The 20,964-nt window shown below is 47.1% G+C and overlaps 1 protein-coding gene across 3 annotated transcripts in view; it reads left to right on the top strand.

Annotated features, from left to right (window-relative positions):
• The window catches only part of GALNT18 (polypeptide N-acetylgalactosaminyltransferase 18), a 353,141-nt gene that overhangs the window by 286,319 nt on the left and 45,858 nt on the right, over window positions 1-20,964 (top strand). For all 3 annotated transcript variants that reach the window (XR_004351151.1, XM_032640889.1, XM_032640890.1), the window contains exons 8-9: window positions 1,640-1,777; window positions 7,281-7,376. Coding sequence is in view for 2 of the 3 variants with exons in the window: in XM_032640889.1 (XP_032496780.1) it covers window positions 1,640-1,777; window positions 7,281-7,376 (234 nt within the window). In the remaining variant the exon portion in view is untranslated. The remainder of the gene's footprint in view (window positions 1-1,639; window positions 1,778-7,280; window positions 7,377-20,964) is intronic.

Genomic DNA, 20,964 nt, shown 5'->3' with positions numbered 1-20,964 from the left:
GCCGGGGTCCAGCAGAGAAAGGCCAAGTAGCAGTTGCTGGGAGGGCTCCCGGCAGGAGCCAGGGAGCAGACCCATCAGAGAAAAGGTCATCAAGAAATACTCAAAAGGTATATCCTCACTGAAATCGCACCCTAGGAGTCTGGAACTTAAACCTTCAGGCTGTGGCAGGTTCAAATTTTTACATGACCTGAACTCTGGTGGGCAAAAATAAGTGTATTTCTTCTATATCTACATTTTGTTTTGACTCAAGCCCCTGTTGACTGATATCAAAAAATGCGTTCTTATCATGTCCAGATACATGCAGCAGCCATCTTTGTGATTTTTCCCAAACATTTCAGACTTAAACTGTCAATTTCATTATTTTCCCAACCCCTGTAACTTGATCCCGGAGTTGATGGCAGAACCAGATGGGGTAACACTGCCAGCACGTGGACTGCAGTGTCAGTGGGAGAGAGCTGTATGTGCTTCCCCGTCCTCCTCTGTCTCTGCTGTGGGCTTATGTCTCATGAGATACCACGTGCCCCTCTGATCCCTGGCTCCATGGTGTCATCCTCTGAGGTGTCACCCATCGCCATCTGATCCCCCACTGGAGGGACCCCTTTGCATCCTCTGCTGTGGCATCAGCTCTTTCTCAGCTGCTTCTGTGCCCTGTTCAACAGCTGGGGTGCAAGCCCAGGGCTTCCCCTCTGCTCTGGGACCACAAGAAACGTAGGGGCTTCTCTCTCGCTCTCACTCAAGGACACATCCATGTCTCCATGTCTACTCCTTGTCTGCTGCATGTCGATGGCTCAAGGGCCACCTCTCTGGTACACCTGGGAAGTGAGAGACACAGTGCTGTCTATGCTAAGCCCCCAGGCCTAAAGAGGTAGGCTGCTTCTCCCATAGGGACTTGGTCTTAAGAGGCAGAAGGGCAGGCTCCTAAAAATGCGCCGGGTAAATTTTAATGCCCAAACTCCAGACCCAGGTTGATTGGGTTCAACTCTCAGGTCCACCACTTATTAGCTGTGAGACTCTGGGCAAGTCACCCAGGAGGTCACTGAACCTCCCTTTGTCTCAACTCTTCATCTGTAAAATGAGGATTATATTGTACTCCCTCATAGGTTTAAATGGGACCATGTACATAAATTTAATATAAGTAAAATATAAGTATATGTGCCTATCTCATGCAGAGCACAGCCTGACACATTGTGTTATGTAAGACTTAGTTGCCATGATCCTTAGGAATAGTAATGTAATTAGCATTATTCCATCTTCAACTCTTTCCCTTCTCTCTTCCTCTCCCCTAGCGGTTCAGAATCTCTCATCTTATCTCTTGAGGGAGAGAAAACCTTAATCAGACTGTATTCTTCCCATTTCTTTCACTTATACAAAGACTACAGCTTTTTTTTCTTTTAGTAATTTTTAAGGATTTGCATCTTTATTTTCAATGGCCTTTGATGACAGTCCCCATCAGTGCTGATCTGATGTTTCACAGACCAAACGGGGACGGTTATGGGGCCAAGGCACACGTTGGGAAGTGCATGAGTTATATTCCCAGGTTGTCCCTTCACCAGACAGTCTCCAGAACCATGGTTGGGGAGGTTCAGGGAAAAGCTGTGCCCTGGTGGTGGCTGAATCTCTGTGTTTGCATCCTGTGCAGGACTCAGGAATTGACATCGGGGACATCACTGCAAGGAAGGCTCTGAGAAAACAGCTGCAGTGCAAGACCTTCCGGTGGTACCTGGTCAGCGTGTACCCAGAGATGAGGATGTACTCAGACATCATTGCCTATGGGGTGGTAAGGAGCTCGCCCCTCGGGGTTTCGCCCAGACACAGACAGAGAGCAGGACCAGAGAGAGGTGTGGAGAGTCAGGGAGGGGAAGAGCCTCTTGGCCCCCAGTATGGGATGTGTGGTAGACCTGTGGACAAGAGGCTGATTTCTGGAGCTGAGTGAGAGGCAGCCTATGCTTTCATAGCCCAAACCTCTCCATTCCCTTGAGAGAGGTGCTTAGTCTCTCCTTTACAGTCCTAAGCAATTCAGCTCTGGCCCCAAACCTGCATATCCCACTTAATAAAACAAAAACCTGAAGTCAGGTTAAGATTGCAAGACAACGTAACAAACTCCACTGTTCCTCAAGCATGGGTGCCTGAAGTTCTACCAACCAGCCTTCATGCCTCCCCCACCCACGGGGCTATGTCTTTCACTCACACAGAGCCTCCTGGTAAGGCATTCTGGGAAATATAACCTTCCTGAGTTTGCTGTATTTTGAGGGATGTTTTAGTACCACTTATTGATTGGCAGCGAGCAGTTCCCCCAGCAGAGGCAGCAAGATGGAGGGACAGAGCAGAGGGTTTGGACCTGGTTCCACTCTTGACCCAGCCGCTTCCTGGGCAAGTCTCTTAATGTCTATTGGCCTTAGTTTCTTCATATGTTAAGTGTGGTAAAATAATACTGTCCTTGTGGGTAGAAGAAAGCCTCAGATACATAAATGTGTTTTGTGTCTAAGGTTAAAATACTTTGAACATTATAAACTCTCCCATTCTTCCAATATCCCCAGGACCATACAACTCTTAAGGTATTTTAAATACCTGATTGATTTTTGGATATCTCACCTGGTTTTTGCTGACTGAACACATAAAGATTTTCTATGACAGTTAAGCCCTCAAAACTATCTCCTGGGGCCACCTGCCTTACCCCCACCCCCTGCTGTGTTACAGATGGGGAGACAGAGAGGCAAAGTGACTTGCTCATATTCACGCAGTTAATCAACAGTGAAACTGAATCTGAAACATCAGCTTCTGATATCACTGTCATTCCTCCCTTTGCAGTGTCCCTTCAGACCTTTTAGATATCCCAGGATGAAAATTTGAAGGAAGAACTGAGGCCTCTTCCTTTGATGACCTGTGCTCAGAACTGAGTTCAACGCCTGCCTCAGCAGGAACATTAGGGGTACAACGTCAGCCTGGGAGGAGAAGAATCCTTGCTGAAGGGTTGGCCTCAGTGTTTCCCTGGGGTTCTCCCAACTCTCACATCCTAGGATTCTAAAGGAGACAGAGCCAAGGTCCCAGGAACTCCCCCCTTCCCACCCTCCTGCAGGGCCTCTGTTGTCCCCGGAGGCCAACCTGTAGGAGGGGGTCATATCTTCCCACAACAGTCCCCACGGCATGGCTGACATGTCCTGAGAGTACCGCCCAGTAGCCTCTTGCCTCTCCACTTCCCAGGCTGGTATAATTCAGATGTCAGAAAACTCCTCAGCTGGCGCCGCCCAGCTGTTACCTGAGGCTCCAGATCCTGTCATCACCGTGGAAACACACTGGACTGTGAGGTGCCCATCAGTCCCATCTACCTCCCCAGAACCATCCTGAGGATGCGGCAGTTACTGGTACCCCTACACCCAGCCCATAGCAAGTTGTGTGTGCTGCTTGGCCACTGTCGAACCCAGCCCAAACAGAATAGTTAGCTACTGTGGCTCCAGAGAAACTATTGGCCCAGACCTCTGGGAGCCAGGGCAAGCTTCTGGATTCATGGTCTCACCAAGCTATCAGCTGTAGCTAAAGAGTATTAGCCAAACTCAGCCAGAGAAGCGGGGAAAGCAATAACAGTGGAGGTGTATGCACGCAGCCATTGCAATTCTGGGTCTTGGCCCAGGGCGTTCTTGTCTTCCAAGCAAAAGGGTCTCATCTTATGAGCACATACAGCAGGTTTACCATGTAGTCTCCTCACCACCACACCCAGAAACCTTTGGTTGGTCAAATAGTAAGTGGCATATACAGGGTTGTGATCCAGATCCGTTTGAGTCCACAGCTGGGGCTGTTTTCACTCGGTTGTGCTGGAAAACCTCCACTTGCCATCCCAGAGGGCTGAGCTGTGTCAGCCGTTCCTGGGCCTGGCGGACGTCTCTGACCCCCTGCATGTTCATCTACCTGCTTCTGTTCAGGGCCCAGCCAGCCCCCCTCCCTCCTGCCTCCTCAACAGGCTAGGTTCTTACGTGAGCAGAGAGATTCTTGCTTGTCCAGGAGCATAATGAACTCTTAATGGGGGCAGTAAGGTGACAATGGGCAGGGCAGGATGCAGCACAAGAGCAAGAGGATTTCTGGGGCTGAATCTTTCTTCCTGGTGATTACTTTTATTCTGAAATGGAAAGACCAGATGTCTTCTCAGGGACACGTTGTTTTTTTTTTTTTTTCTTTTTCCCTTCCAACTCATGCCTAAACTGCATTGCTCAGGTCAAATAACCCCCTGGGATTCTCAGGCCATTGTCAAGTCTATATAACCCTGCTCATTAATCCAGTAATAGGTCCCACTAATGCCTCCTGCGGGCTGAAGGGCCTGTGGGCCCCGCTGTGTGGACATGGGCATCCGCCTGGATCACCGAGCTCCGGGCCTGGGAGAGGGCATGGCTTTGCATAATCCCAGCTCTGGTGCTGACAGTAGAGATGGAGCAGCATCTGGAAACAGACATGCCTGCTTCTGAACATTAGCTTTGCTACTTAATCACTACGTGACCTTGACAGTTTGCAAAACCTGAAAGGTTATAGTCACATCACTTCATGGGGCGTCTTTCACAGTCTCAGGATCGTCTCCATTTGCATGATGGAAAGAGCTTGGACTTCGGAGACCGACAGACTCCAGCTCTGCCATTTGTCCAACTATGATGCCATTCATTCACTGTTCATTTTCTTCATTTATTCACACATACTTACTGTGTAATATGTGCCAGGGCTGACCCACGTCGCAGGCTGTGAGAAAGCCTGAGAGCTAGTCTGGTGACTGATAGAGGAGACGGGCAAGTGGAGAAGTGACAAGAATACAGCGTGTTAAGTGCTGCAATCAGAGAAATGGAGGTGTTGGCCTCACACCCAGATGTGAGTCAGGAAAGGCTTCCAGAGTGACAGAGAAGCTGAGGACCACAGGAAGAGGAGGAGTCAGTCAGGGAAAAGAGAAGGCCAGGGCAGAGGGTCCATGCAGTGGGAACAGCATGACGGACCGAGAGGTGTGCAGAGCTTCCTACTGTAACACACTTCTTGCACCCTTAAAAGAGATAGTATTACCGATCTGGCTATGTTATTTTGAGAATTAGGTGGGATAATGCATGGAAAGCATTTCACCTGGGACCTGGCACATAGATGCAGTCATAAAAGCTAGTTTCCCTGAACGGCCTTCAGAAAGGTTATAACGGTAATAATAGTAGCTAACAATTATTGCACATTTGCTATTTGTCAGGCCCTGTGCTGAGTACTTGTAGATATTGTTTCAGTTAATCCACAATCCTATGAGGTTGGCACTAGTATTATTCCCTATTTGAGAGTGAAGGAAACAGTTGAGGAATTATGTTGCTTTGTCCAAGGCCACACAGCTGGAGCCAGGATTCTATCTCAGCCCGTCTCTCCCAACTTCCCCAACAGACCACCTACTTAATGGGGGGTGGATGATACAGAGCCAAGGAGGACTTTATCAAAAGGCACCACCCACCCCTCATTCAGAGGCCAGCTTTGGGGATCCAGGGGAGATCCAAGTCTGACATCAGGGCTTTCTGGAACTTTCTCTTTGTAGTAGAAGTTAGCAGGTCTCACTGATGGATTACAGTGTTCGGCTTCAAATGTGACACCCACCCCTCCATGGGCTGTGGGAGAAGTCCAGAGAGTATTTGCCTATGCTCCTCCCACACAGGCCAGCCAAGTAATTGGTTTATGATAGAGGATTTGCTGCATCGATGCTTCTGGGGCCCTGCCTAGGGAACTGACAACATGATCATATTTCTGCAGAACCCCTAAACTTCAAGTTTGAGATTGAGCTGCTATCACCCAGTAAAGGAAAGGGAGCTCGAGAGAAAACGCTTTGGCTCTGTTCCTTGTCCCCTGTCAAGAACAGGGGTCACATAGAGCACACGTGGGCCTCTGGTTATCTGTTCCATTTCGCACCCCTTAACTGGGTTCACTGCACTCCTGCCACGTCCATCAGGACTACGAAAACTTAGCTGCTGTCTACCTCTGGCCTTCCCCAGATAGATGACCCACCTGTGGCCCATTGCCCTGGTCTCCCCCTGGATTCTGATCTCCAGCCTCCTGTTGTGAACAGAGTACTTTGATTGCTAAGAAGAGCTATTGAAGCTAGCTCAAGTTTAGGTGGGTAAAGATACCACAAACTCTGTCATGGGCTTAGGAACTAAAGTACAGCTGGACATGAGCACTTGAGCTGGGAAGCCACTCAAACTGCAGCGGCGGCAGGATGATCTCTCTTGTCTCTAAACCTATCTGCCTCCTGCCTCATCTCCTCATTGATCACACCGGATTCCTCTGCTTGCACATGGCCCAGCAGATCCACCACACCCAGTCTAAATGGCCTCACCATCCTAGTGGCCAGCACCCACTGACCACGGTGTCTGGTCTCTCATCTGGACTCCTAGGACAGAATAAGCGGATCATGAGATAGTCACATTCCAGAAAGAGAAGGACCAGGAGAGGGGAGGAAAGAAAGACAACTGTTAATTCATTCTAAGCTGTTTGTTGGTGCCTGCCACGGTCTACTCAGCTATGGCATGCGAGCAGGACCATGTGGACCGTAAGCTGCCCTTTCCAAAGGCTGAGAGTGAGCTTAAGCCGGAAGGGGACATTGAATATCCGCTTTCCTACCTAGATGTGGGAAGACATTGGTTCATGGTACCCAGACATTTGTTCTGTTGATTGCCATGTGCTTGTAGGTGAGGATAAGAGATACCCCTCTCTTCCCCTGCTCCCACTCTGGCCCCCTTCTCTCTTATTCTCCCACCAGACCTCCCACTCTGGAGAACCCTCATCAGCTGGGCCTCCGCTGGGGCCTGGCCAACCACTACTGGATCTGCAGGAAGCAGAGAAGGCCGGGTACTAGAGGATATCCCAGGCCCCCAAACAGCTGACACGTTGCCTACTTCCCCCAACCCTCAAGAACAAAGACTTCTATCCACGGACTTCTGAAGGCCATTATGCCACCCTTGTGCAAAAGGAGGGGGTGAAAAATCTAGTAGCATCTCGTGTGTGTGCATGCGTATCTTTTCTCTTTACCTAGACTATCCCAGCTCCGCAGACCCAGCTTGCTGTTTAACAGAGTCCTAATGCTTCCCCTCCAGAGGGGGCTGGTCTTCCCTCAGCACCCTGATGCAAGGCGAAAGCTGGAGCTTGTTGGTTTCCATAGTATTCAGAGGGCCTCGGATTGATTATGGAAGCAGAGCCTGTCTCAGTGGAATGCTTGTTTCTCCTGATTTAATGCATCTGTTTCTCTGTTCCTTTCTCTTCGGTGTGGCCGCCTCTCCTCTGGCGTTCAGCTGCAGAACTCTCTGAAGACTGATTTGTGTCTTGATCAGGGTCCAGACACGGAGAACATTCCTATCGTGTACATCTGCCACGGGATGACGCCCCAGGTGAGTGCTCTGAGAGATCCCCATGCACGTGTGTGTCCGGTGTGGGGAAGGAAAAGCTAAACTCTGTCATGGCTACTCTGGGCCCAGAGGCCTTGGGAGCTTTTCATTAGGAAGTGTCCTCGTGAGCAAAAAAGCGAGTCATACCTGCCATGCCTGGAAGGAGTCTGAAGGAGCAGGTGCTGGGTTGCCAGGATCCCCTGGGGTGGGGCACAAGGAAGGCGATGCATCTCTAAAGAGGAACACCTGCCTCCGCTGGGGAGACTGTGCGTAAATTACAGCCCTGGCTCTTGCAGCCATGCCTTTCCCTAGCAGGAGGGAACCCAAAGTTCCCCGGGCTCCCTGATGTCTCAGAGTCCCTTCGAAGTGCCACTTCACAGCCTCAGGCTCTGCCCTTTAGTAGATCATAGCTGGGACCAAAATATACAGCCATGAGATCCTTTCTAGCTCCTCTGACTTTCTGGTGGAGAATAAAGGGAAGCTACCAGGAAAGTAAGTTATCCCTCCAAAATTCTCCATTCATAGCCTAGGCTTCAGATATCTGAAGAGGCTGTTGAGACACTGGCAAGAGAAATGGTTTGTTCAACAGAGTACAGTGGGCAATTCTTGACCAAGAGTGCCATAGACTGACCTGTTATGACTTGACATTTTCAGAGTTTACTTACCTTACCTCCAGAAGCGTACAAGGATTTTTAAAAGGTAGCTTAGTGTAGAAGATGCGTATATTCGTGCAACTGCAATTTAGTGCTTAGAAGAGTTGTTACCGGCCTGAACACACAGCTAAAGGAGATCGCGATGTGTGTGCACCCGGTGTACGATGCCGAGACTTCCCAGCAATTGTCCACTGTGATCTCCACCACCTTGTCCTTTTTGTGGGCCAAGCTGCTGTGACATCACTGAGTGGTCAGTCACAGGTCAGCAGATCGCACTGCCTTCACACCACACAGTGTAGCAACTCATTCTCCATTATTACAATGGTGTGACATTTTTAATGAGTGACTATTTTTATGTAAACTTTTTATTGACATAGAACATATATACAGAAAATAGACTAATGATAAGTGTACAGGATTAATGAATTTTCAGGGCAAACACACTCATGTAACCAGCACCCAGGTCAAGAAAAAACATTATTGCTTGATTTTGAATTTTATGTAAGTAGCATCATAGGGTATATGCTTTCTCATGTTGGCATCTTTCTTCCATCATATCTGTAAAGTGCTTCCTTACTGTTACGTGTAGTTGTAATCTGCTCATTTTTGTTACTATGTAGTATTGCATCTTATGGATATACCATTTTCACTATATAGTCTACTGTTGATGGACAGTTGGACTATTGCCATGTTGGGAGAATTATGAATACTGCTGCTGTGAACATCTTGTCCATGTCTTTTGGTGCACATATGTACTAATTTCTTTTGGATTTATACCTAAGAGTCGAATCACTGAGTCGTAGGGTTGACATATGTTCCTTTTTTTTTATTAGTTATCTATTTTATACATATTAGTGTATATATGTCAATCCCAATCTCCCAATTCATCCCACCCCCCCAGCTTTCCACCCTTGGTGTCCATATGTTTGTTCTCTACATCTGTGTCTCTATTTCTGCCTTGCAGACCAGTATATGTTCACTTTCTGTAGACAGTACCTACATTAGTCTGCTAGGGCTGCCATAATAGAATGCCATAGGCTGGGTAGCTTAAACCATAGAAATTTATTTTCTCAGTTATGAGGCTTAAAGTCCAAGATCAAAGTGCCAGCTGAGGGGCTTCCTTCCCTGGTGGCGCAGTGGTTGAGAGTCCGCCTGCCGATGCAGGGGACACGGGTTCGTGCCCCGGTCCGGGAAGATCCCACATGCCGCGGAGCGGCTGGGCCCGTGAGCCATGGCCGCTGAGCCTGCGCGTCCGGAGCCTGTGCTCCGCAACGGGAGAGGCCCGCGTACCAAAAAAAAAAAATGCCAGCTTTCTGCTGAGAGCTCTCTTTCTAGCTTGCAGATTGTCGCCTTCACGCAGTGTCCTCACGTGACAGGGGGAGACTAAGCAAGCTCTCGGGTGTTTTTTTGTTTTGTTTTGTTTTGTTTTTGCTGTACGCGGGCCTCTCAACCACTGCGCCACCAGGGAAGCCCTGGTGTCTCTTCTTAAAGGAACACTAACCCAATTGGATCAGAGCTGTACCCTTATGACCTCATTTAACCTTAACTTGAAGATTTGGGAAATTCTTAGCCTGTTCACGTTGCAAAAGAATGAGAAAGCTTCTTCTGGAGAGAATACCAAGAGTGTGACTGAACAACCATTTGATTAAGAGATCATGGGTGGGATTCATGGACTTAATTAGTCATCTCACAGCAGAAGGCATCAGTAGAGATGGGCTTATACCAGCAGAGACACTGCCAGTTTGAACTAAAGAAAAAGTGGGGCAGAGTGAAGGAACGCTATTGGACTTCTTGGATTCTATAAGATGGGACCACATAGCTATTCAGTTGTGAACATGCACCATTCCTCAAGAAAAGGGAAGAATAGTACTGAAGGTGATGTAGACATCATCAGGGCTGCCACTCCCACCACAGGCCCAGGGGTAAGGCCATTCCCTCAAAGGCTAGGCCTGCTGCTCTGGTTTCAGTGGGCAAGGATGACCCAGTACCAGAGGGGTAGGGCCAAAGCAGCGAGCACCTTGGGTGGGGCCACTCCAGAGAGCTGAAGGGGCAGGCGGCCCTGCAGAGACATGAGGGTGATGCTGCCACCCCAGTGGGCCTGGAGGGCAGAGTATCGAGACAAAAGATGATTATTCTTGAGCCTTAAGATCAAGTGGAATTTGCCTTGCTGTGGTTTGGGCTTGCTTGGGGCCCATCAGCCCTTTCTTCCTTTCAACTTCTCCCTTTTGGAACACGATCGTCTATCCTATGCTTGTCCCACCATCACATTTTGAAAGCACGTAACTTGTCTGATTTCACAGTGTCTTAGCTGGAGAGAAATTTTGCCTCAGGATGAGTCATACCCCGTGTCTCACACATATCTGATTTAGATGGTATTTCGATGATATTTGGACTTTAGACGAGTTGATGCTGGAATGAGTTAAGACTTTCGGGGCTGGCGGGATGAAATGAATGTATGTTGAATGAGAGAAGGAAAGGAATTCGGGGGGCCAAGAGCAGAATGCTATTGACTGAGATTGTGTCACCCCAAAATCCACATGTTGCAGTGCTAATCCTGACTATATTCGGTGTAAGGAAGTAATTAGGTTAAATAAGGTCATAAAGTGGAGCCCTGATTTGAGAGGATTGGTGTCCTTCTAAGAAGAGCCACCAGAGAGCTCATCATTCCCTGTCTCTCTCTCTCTGCCACGTGAGGACACACCAAGGAGGGAGTCGTTTGCAAGCCAGGAAGAGAACTGCCTCACAAGAAACGGAATGCCAGCACCTTGGTCTTGCACTTCCAGACTCCCAAAACTGCGTGAAAATAAGCTTCCGTTGTTTAAGCCGCCCAGCCTGCGGCATTTTGTTGTGGCGGCCAGAGCCATCTAAAATACTGTCAGTTTTCCAAAGTAGCTGTGTTAATTTTTACTCCCACCAGCCATATATTAGAGTTCTAGTTATTCCCCAGTCTTGCCAGTATTTGGTACTGTCTGTCTTTATAAACTTCTAGACCTTACGGTGGGTGTATAGTGCTGTCACATGGTAGTTTTAATTTGCATTTCTCTGATTATAAATGCAGCCAGGCACCTGGGTCTTCAGTTGTTCTTGAGTGTGAGTCAAGACGGCCAGGTCATAGGTAGTTGGGTCTTTGTGTAAATTCCCTCTCTGCTTTGTAACGCCTACGACCAAGAACACAACAGGTAAACTTTCTTTTAACAAATCTATGTGGGAATGTGCAGGGTTGGTGCTTAGCTAGAGCACTGACTGAGCGTCAGGTGTTTCCTCTGTGGGATGATGGCTGTCTGTTCAAGCAGAGGCTGCCGGTCTGCCAGGTGCAGATGATTCAATACGGGGCAGTCTGTGTTGTTAGGAGTGTGGATTCTGGAGCCAGCTCGCCGGAGTCCAGATGTCAGCTTTGGAACTTTCTAGCTGTGAACCTTCGGGCAGGTTTTTCCATTTGGGCCTATTTTTTTAATCTGTAACTTGCGGATTAATAACGGTATATACCATAACCGTTGTTGAAAGGATGTAATACATTTAAATAGTGCTCAATAAATGTTAGCTATTAGTATTGCTATAATGATAATATTATTATTATCACTGCTCATTGAGCCTTGCTCAGTATAAATACCCTCAAGTTTCTAACTCCAACCCACATTGGACTGGCTTTCCTTGGACTCATGTGCCATCTGCCGTAGGTTCCTGCTCTGGTCAAAGCCGACCCATAGACTACGAGAGCATTTTGCTATAGCAGCAAAAAATACAGTGGTGTAGGGGCGAGGGCAGTGAATGGGGCATCAGGAAGCCTGAGTCCTAGGCCTGGTCTTGCCACACATTTGCAATGTCACCTTACCCCTCTCTGGGCCTTTATTTTGTTTTATTCTTTTATTGAGGTGTACTTTCACACTAAAGTACACACATCTTAGGTGTGCAGTTCAATGAGTTTCCACATGTGTAGACGCTGTACAGGCACCACCCAGATCAAACTCATCACCCCAGTGGGCTTCCTCATTGCGCCTCTTGATCAATACCTCTACACAAAGGTAATGACAATTCTGATCTCTAGCACCATTGATTAGGTTTGTCTGGGTCTGTATTCTTATCTGCAAGCCAGGAAGTTGGACTGGCCATCTCCAGGCCCAGCTCGGCCAGCTCTGACAATCTGCTTACCTCGAATGCTTTTGTTCTGAAATTCAGTTGGCCTGGGAAGCTGTGAGTTTGTGCTGCGCTTGCCAGGAATTCTGGGAGCTGCCTTCCCTTGATGCTGTGTAAATCAGCTTCTCGATGTGGAGCTGCAGCAAGCAGACTTGGGTCCCCCTCCCCGTTCCCCACAGAACCCTCGTATAAGTGGGCTGTATATGGAACAACCCTAACTGGGCCCAGTTGCCCTCTCCTACCAGGCCTGCAGCTGAGGTGCACAGCCCAGAGGTAAGGAGGCTTGAGACCAGCCTCAAATCACACACATTTCCCAGAACAGAGAGGTGTAGGTGCTCTGCCGTGGCAGGAGTTTGTTGAGTATGGCCTTCCCAGTGAGTTGGGAGAACTGGGGAGAACTGGGTCATCCTGGAGATGGGCTGTGTATCCTTGGCGGGAGTTCATCCATCCACTAGGGGTGGACATGGGTACAGGGGTAAGCGATGGGTGAGGAGGCAGGGCCTCTGGCTCTCAAGGCTTCCCAAAGGCATCCACTAGCCCTTAAGAATTTCATTGGCTCACGGAAGAGACGAGAAAAGGAGGAGCTCAGGGATATCACCTTAGCACAAGGTCAGGGTACATCTCAGAAGGGGACTGTGGACAGATACAGGCCTCAGGGATACTCTGAATCTCCCAGAATTGGTGCAAATTAAGTGCTCAATATGCATTTCCAGGAATATTTTCCCCTCCTACTAACAGCTCTCAGCAAATCTCTTGGTACCATGGCCACAGAGGTCAAGGAGAACCCGGGGAAGTTCACAGATGGGACTGCCACGTCCAATTATGCAGGCTGTGCATGGTACAACTCCAGAGGAGGGATGTGGTACCTCACATTGTTGTCTGGGGAACAGAGACCTGCCCGAGGTGACAGTCTTGCTGGGCTCCGTTATGAAACCTCACATGTTCCTCCCCGAGCATCACACTTGATAGGAAGAGTAAAAATGTTGAAAGGCAAATGATGAGGTATAGAGTGGTCAAGAACCAGACTACCTGAGTTCAAATCCCAGCCCTACCACTTACTAACCCGGTTCCCTGGATAGGTGTCATAGCTTCTTTGTGTCAATTTCATAACCTATAAAGTAGAGATTAGTGTCTGCATTTTAGGATTGGTATAAGAATTAAATAAATTGATGCACGTAAAACACTTAGACAACAAACCTGGTACACAGTCATTGCTTACTAAATATTGGATAATTATTACCAGATCGGTAAAGAGATTCAAGACCATGTCCTTACGAATGAGAATTGTTTAGCCTGGAGAGGAGCAGATTTAAGGGAGACATGAAACTTCCAAAATTATAAGGACACAGATTTTTTTGACTGAGTGTAAAGGAAACTTTTTCCAGTCGTTGGCTCAGGCAATCGTGGCCTCTCCATCATCAGAGGCGTCCAAGCCATGTTTGGTGGGCTCCAGGGGCATTGCGCAGGGTTCCTATGTCATGTGGATGCTTAAGCTGAGAAATCCCTAAGGGCGCCCCCACCCTGAAGTTCTATGACTTTTTAATTCATTACCTTTTTAAATTTTTCTTTAACGAATGAGAGTCCATAATTTGCCAGATACTGCTCTTGGCCTTGCGAGACAGTGATGAGCCATATGGAAGTCGCTGCCCTCACGAAGTTGCCATTCTAGTGCTGGAAACAGACTTTTCTGTATTATTTCATCCTCCGTCTTTTCTTTCTTGGGAATTATGTATGTGGCCACAGTTGAGCTACATGCCTTGGATTTCAGCCAGGCAAGAATGGTGAAGGAGGAAGAGGACAAGAAAGCAGGACTGCGACCTGGTCAAGTTCATCCTGCCGACTTTGAGGATGAACTTCCCTTCGTTGCTTCCTTCATCCAAATTTCTAAGGTTTTTTCATTTGGGGTTTTAAAACCAGAGAGAACCTGTATCAACCAGGTAATAATCAATCCCCAAACCTCACTGGCATTAACCAAACAAGTTAATTTTGTCAATTCAAAAAAGTAAAACATTTTACTTTAAACATTAAACAAATTAAAATGAACAAGCGATAAAAACATATTTAACTCATTAATAAGGGAAACAGTAAGCAGGTACTGAAAGTATTTGAGGAACTCAGTATCTGTAAGCATTTTCTAAAAAAGAGTGTTAGAATAAGATTATAGATTAGATACAAAAGTAGTTAATGTCCTACAGGGAAATAAAATCATAGCCTTTAATGTGATCTTTTCTACCCAGACAGGAATCTAGAAGTTAACGTTTAACTTCATAGTGTCTGGGTACTAATCAAAAGGTAAATAACAAAGTCAAACACAGGTATATTCTCTTGGAAAATTACATACTCTTGGGTGGGCTTGTTAGACTATGCTCCAGTTATGCTATTGAAAGGATAGGTAACCTCCCGTCCTTTTTTTGCCTTATTTCCAGGTTTTAGGTAGTTCTCTTGGTCTTTTCACAAAGTTGGCTAAAGGTGGGGTGACTCTCCAGGCCCTTAGTGACTTGGGTACCCTTGTGGATTCACAGTCGAAGCACATGGACTTTCCCCCCAGTTATTTCCTAGAGCAGCCGTAACAAAGGAGTGCAGACTGGGTGGCTTAGAGAACAGAAATTTATCATCTCACAGTTCTGAAGGCTAGAAGTCCAAGACCAAGATGCCGGCAGGGCCATGCTCTCTCCAAAGGCGCTAGGAAAGGATCAATCCCAGGCCTCTCTCCTTAGCTTCTGGTAGTTCCTTGGCTTGGGGCAGCAGAACTCCATCGTCACATGGTGTTCTCCCTGTGTGCTTGTCTGTGTCCAAATTCCCCCTTTTTATGAGGATGCCAGTCATATTGGATCAGGGGCCACCACTCCAGAATGACCTCATCCTAACTTAAATAATTACATCTGCAGTGTAATTGTTTATTACACTTATTTCCAAATAAGGTCACATTCTGAGGTACTAGATGTTAGGACTTCAACATATGAATTTTTGAGGTACACAATTCAACCCCCAACACCCCCAAAGAGGAAGAGTGTGACTAGAAACCTGACTTCTGTGCCTCAGACGAAAAGTGCCTCACATCACTTCCTGTCACATTCGATTCACCAGAGCTATCACGCGGCCCTGCCTCACTAGAAGTTAGGGTTTTCTGGGTGCCCAGGAAACCTTGTCTCTGCCACACAAACTTAGATATTTTCTAAATCACTTCCTCCTCTGACAAATAAGAAAACAAGAAAATGGCAACTGGGGATGTGAACTACTTGCCTGGGGTCACAGCACGATCTACTGGCCAAGACAGGTCTAGGAAGGATGCCTGTATTTTGTGTTCCACTTTCTCCTCCAGTTTCATTCATTCATTCATCAAACACATGCTAGGCTGTCTTTCAGGAAGTCCTCATATTTTGAAAAGTTTCATTTCCCTTGAAGAACAAATTTGCTCTAGTGATAGAGTGGCATTGTAGAGCAACTTAGAGTGGGGCCCAAAGACATCAGAGACCCAAAGGTAGTTTGGATGAGGAAGAGGGGTGGGGTTCACATCTGTGTTTCAACCCTTTGAGAGATTCTGCTTATACGTTGTTTAAAAAGTTCACTCTGATAGCATTGTGATATTCCCGGGTCTCGGAGAAGGCCTTGGGTAGGAGAAAGCCTAGTATAACTAATCAAATTAGTGAGGTGAAGTTGCTGCTAAGCGTGCTAATTGGTTAATGAGTAAATGTAACCATTTTATTTAAATTAGCAGCAAATTTCAAGCAATCCTCAAAATAACTGAGAATATTAGCCCTAATTAACGTAACAGCCTGGAGAATTTCTTCTGCTGGGAAAAGTGCAACAATGGGGTCTCCCCACAGGCTCTGTTTATTCAGTCAATCACTCATTCACTCATTCATTCCTTCATTTGCTCATTCAACAAACATGCATTGAGTATTATGTTAGGCCAAGAACTGTGAGAGTCCCTGACCTGGAAGAGCCCCGATCTAGAGAGGGAGTCGGACACTTAGAAATTACCGTTTATACGGTGCGACCTACGGCCCCAAGCCACTGTCTCATTAGGCCATCAGAGGAGAAATGGGACAAGAAAAGGTCTGAAGACCTCTCCCATTCTTTCTGCCTGAATCTTCTAGACTGTAAAAGACACAGGGGGGAAAAAGTGCTTTTTCCACAGGAAGGTAAATTTTTGGCTGTAGAAGAAGGAAGATGAAAGGAACTTAAATTCTTTCTAAAGTTTTTGAAATACTGAAGCTGCCACGTTTATGCTTCAGGAAGTGCTTTTTGACTCAAGGTATAAACATTAGAATTGAGTTGAAAGAAGTCTTCTATTTACCCCGGAGATGAATTCCCTGTTAGATCAGGTAATGTGTTTAAGAGGAGTGTGGAATTGTAGATGGAATTTGTTGCCTCTGCTTTTTGGAATTTCTAGAATTTCTTCATTTTTTTCTCACTTGGCTCTCCATGCATATACACACACATGCAGAGAGAGAGAGAGAGAGAGAGAGAGAAATGAGTGGGAAAACTAGCTTATTTCTCTGTCTGCTAATCACTCTCTAGAAACTGCCATTCCCACGTGGGGTCATGATAAAGCCATCACCCCTGGCCTGGTCGGCAATGATCCCAAGGCCAATGCATGCGGCATTAGAGGCCCTTCCTGAACTGTGCTTGCACCCCCAGAACTTTCAAGTAACATCTGAGAGACAGCTGAAAAATTTTACTTTGTGGGATGAGAATTTAAATCGCCAGCCACTTCTCTGCAGCCTTTGGCAGACTTCTTCACTTCTCTGCGATTTATACCTATAAATAAATGAGAATGCCAGGCACCAAGCGGTTGTGAGGTTTTGAAAAACTTCCCTGAGTTTGTTTCTTGGCTTCTCATGTGTGGTTTTTTTGCCCAGGCATCAGCTGAGGACTGTTAGTGCAGGGCCCCGACTGGATTACTGTCCTGGGGGAGCCTTACCCTGTCCTGAAACTCTGGCTGGCCACCTCCAGCTCTGCATTATTCGGGGACTAATCCAAATAGGATTATTTGGATCTCTTCATTTTCTTAGTACATCCTCTGCATTTAATATTTTATTTTATATTTCTTAGAGCTTCCGAATGCTAATTTGATCATAGTTTTTTGTAATTCTATAAGTTGTTAACTCTTCCACTAAAGTAGAGATTGACTATGGTAAGATACAGAGCAAAATAGTTCCTTGTCTCTGACCCAAGAATCTTGTGTTTTCTACCAGCATCTGTTAGGTTAGCTTGTTAGTAGGGTGAAGTCTCAGATCCTTCATAATTCTTTATTTTAAATTGAAGTATAGTTGCTGTACAATATTATATGTTACAGGTGTACAATATAGCGATCCACAATTTTTAAAGGTTATACTTCATTTATAGTTATTATAAAATATTCGTTATATCCCCCATGTTGTACAATATATCCCTGTAGCTTATTTTATGCCTAATAGTTTATACTTCTTAATCCCCTACCTCTATATTGCCCCTTCTCCCATCCCTCTCCCTACTAGTAACCACTAGCTTGTTCTTTATATCTGTGAGTCTGTTTCTTTATGTTATATTCACTAGTTTGTATTATTTTTTAGATTCCACATATAAGTGATATCACACAGTATTTGTCTTTGTCTGACTTAGCATAATACCCTGCAGATCCATCCATGTTGCTGCAAATGGCAAAATTTCATTCTTTTTTATGGTTGAGTAATATTCCATTGTGTGTGTATGTGTGTGTGTATAATGTATTTGTATAAAATATATATATTATATACATATGTATGTGTGTGTGTATATATATATACTGCATCTTCTTTATCCATTCACCTGTTGATGGGCACGTACATTGCTTCCATATCTTGGCAATTGTAATTAGTGCTGTTATGAACATTGTGGTGTGTTCTATCTTTTCTAATTAGTGTTTTTACTTTTACTTTTTTTGATAAATACCCAAAAGTGGAATTGCTGGCTCATATGGTGGGTCTCTACTTATTAGCCTCTGAGCTGTAGCCTCACACGTTTCCAGGGGCCACCATTCCTGTGGGGTACAGAGTGAGTGGGGCCTCTGGGGTGATGCAGTGTCTAGCCCTGGGACGCCCTGCTTCTTGCACATCCTCTGGACAGCCATCCTTCAGCTCCTCCCCTCGGCCCTCTCACTTTCGCAGTGTAGGCTGCTTGTTTGAGGGGGTAGCTTTTGCTCCAGAGGGCCCAGGGCAGTGACTGATGCCCTCACAACCTTGGGGTCAGGGGAGGCTGGGATCTAGGCCCAGTTCTGCCCATAGCACATGTGTGATTGCGGCCAGTGACGCAGTCTTTCTAATGCCAGTTATAATCCATGAATTGGGGCTTCACTAAATTATTATGAGTGCTCTGTTGGCCCATATGTGACAACACCTAGCCCAGTGCCTAGAACGTGATGTTCGGTGTGATTATGTCACACTCGAGGGCAGCCTCTCCACGGGTGCAGAAGGGGAACACTCGAGGGCAGGAAGAGCAGGCTGGCCACCGGTGCTGCTTTCTCTCCCAGCACAGCCTCCCTTAGATCCGGCTCCTCCGCAGGGCATGGCCCAGGTGACCATCACAGGGCTCCGTCTCCATCACAGACACCCACTGGGCCCGCCCGTGAGTATCTGCCTGGAGCTGGTCTCACCCTGCTTTAGGAAAGTACCCCATTGCCCTTTCCCTTTCAGTGGTTGCACACCGAGCAGAGCCGTGGCCCTGACACATCAGCTCAGCCCAGGACACACAGGCACACAGATGTCCGTGCCGCAGTGGTGACCTCCTCTTTCCCCAGGCGATGCTGAGCCCTGGGCTGCTCCTGCAGCTCCAGTGCTAAAAAACAAAACAAAACAGGAGGCCACTTGATTTGTTATTCGCTCCACACGACACGTTCCTCACTTCGTGTCCAAACTCCACAGCTAGTGTTGAAAACAGTGAGTTTTGTGTGACTTCTATTAAGCTCCCATAGGCTGGGAAGGAGCGGTCATTAGTGGCCCCGCAGTGGGCCAGCGATGAGGAAACCGGTTCCAGCTCACTACCCAGACAGAGGCTGAGCTTCCCACCACTCACCTGCCATTCTTGGAGAGCTCTGCCTCTCAGGCCTCGGGCCTTGGGGATAAGTCACTGAGCCAGCATCCAAGGAGCTGAATTTGGAACCCGACTTGGCTTTGTGGTCTCTTACAAGTCACTTCACCTCCCTGAGCCTCAGTTTCCTGATCAGGAAAGCGGGGTGGGTGCTGAGATTTAAATCAAGTAACCAACTCCTATGTGCCTGGCACCAAGCCTGGCACGGAATGGGGCTCAGTAACGTTGGCTTCTTATTCGAATTAAGGCAATCTCTCAGCAGTTTTGGGAAGCTTGCTAGGCTGCCTAAAGATAACGCTAACGACAGCTTACATTTATTGTTTACTGTTTCTAGGCATTTTTCTAAATGCTTTGTGTGTATAATCTCAGTTAAAACCTTCTAGAGCCCTGGGAAGTAGGTACTGCTATTACCCCATTTGTACAGGGGAGAAACTGGTCACATAATTACCAAGAGGTAGCACCTGGCTTGAAACCCTGGTTGCCTAACTGGGAACCCACGCTCCAAGCCATGGCTCAGGACTGACTCCCTGCTTTCATTAGATGTGTGGCCTCCACTCTCAGGAAGTTCTCTGGACAGAGACAGGACAATAGGCCCCTGTTGTGTGGTGTGATGAAGGCTTGGCACCGAAGAGATGTTCCGGGCACACTTGCTGGATGAATAAAGGCTGCGGTGAGAATACAGGGAGGGAGTAGCCGATCTAGCCAACCACCAGGCATGTTCTTCTTCTTGGGTTCTAAAGGAAAACCGAGTTTAATTTGCAGTTTCCTCCCTGAGAGGACTTACGGCAGGGTCCAGAGACTGGGCTGAAGGAGAATTGAAAATACTACCCAGTCAACTCTGTCCTTCCCACCCACCATGGACCAGGCCACGGAACACAGGCGAGTCAGCTCTCTGGACTCATGAGGGCTCTCTGCGCGTGCCCTTGCCTGTGGAGCTCCTGCTTTGCCCTGAGGAGCTGGGACGACCATCTCCCCGTAGGATGCGGACCCCGAGGATGCTCCAGCTGTACTGTGCCATTTTATATAAGGGACTTGAGCATCCGTGGATTTTGGTGTCCGCGGGGGTCCTGGAATCAATTCCCCACACATCCTGAGGGATAGCTGTCTGTATAAATGTAATTGTCATCACAGTTGATGGATATATACGTGAATTGGTGTACTTGTTAGTGGTCTCTCTCCACCACTACATCGTAAGCTCCTTGAGGGCAGGCACTTTGCTTTGTTCTCCAGCGTATCCCTGGTGCCTAGCACAGAGTAGGGTTCAGTGCACCTCTGATTAGCAAACGGATCTGTTCATAAAGTTGTTCATAAAGACTTTTTAGTGAATGAAGGTAGTCTTCATAACACGACCTCCTAGCAGCCTGCCCAGACACACTGGCTTTGCCACTTACCAGCCTTAACCCAGAAGCCTGACCCTTCATCTGTAAACTGGAGTTAAACTCACCTATCTGATAGACTCTATCAGATAGAGGTTTTGTGAGGGTTAAATGGAGAAATACATAGGATGCTCGGCACTATGCGTGGCACACAGTAAGTCCTCAATTAATACGTCATCATTGCTGTTACTTTTATTGGTAGTATGAGTTATTATCAGTCAAGATAGGCTCTGGCAGGATCTGTACTTCTTTTAGACCTAGTATCTTTTCATGGAGACCCAGGGATGGGAGCTTGAGAGATGTGCCCTCCCCCACTGGGATGGAAGCCAGATCCTTGTCACTTTTCTCGATGAGGGCCAGTTGCTATGGGTACAGGTT

This window comes from Phocoena sinus, chromosome 8 (genome assembly GCF_008692025.1).
Source record: "Phocoena sinus isolate mPhoSin1 chromosome 8, mPhoSin1.pri, whole genome shotgun sequence".
Taxonomy (NCBI): Eukaryota; Metazoa; Chordata; class Mammalia; order Artiodactyla; family Phocoenidae; genus Phocoena; species Phocoena sinus.
Note: the sequence above shows the minus strand (reverse complement) of the source record. Positions and strands in the feature narration are given on the sequence as shown.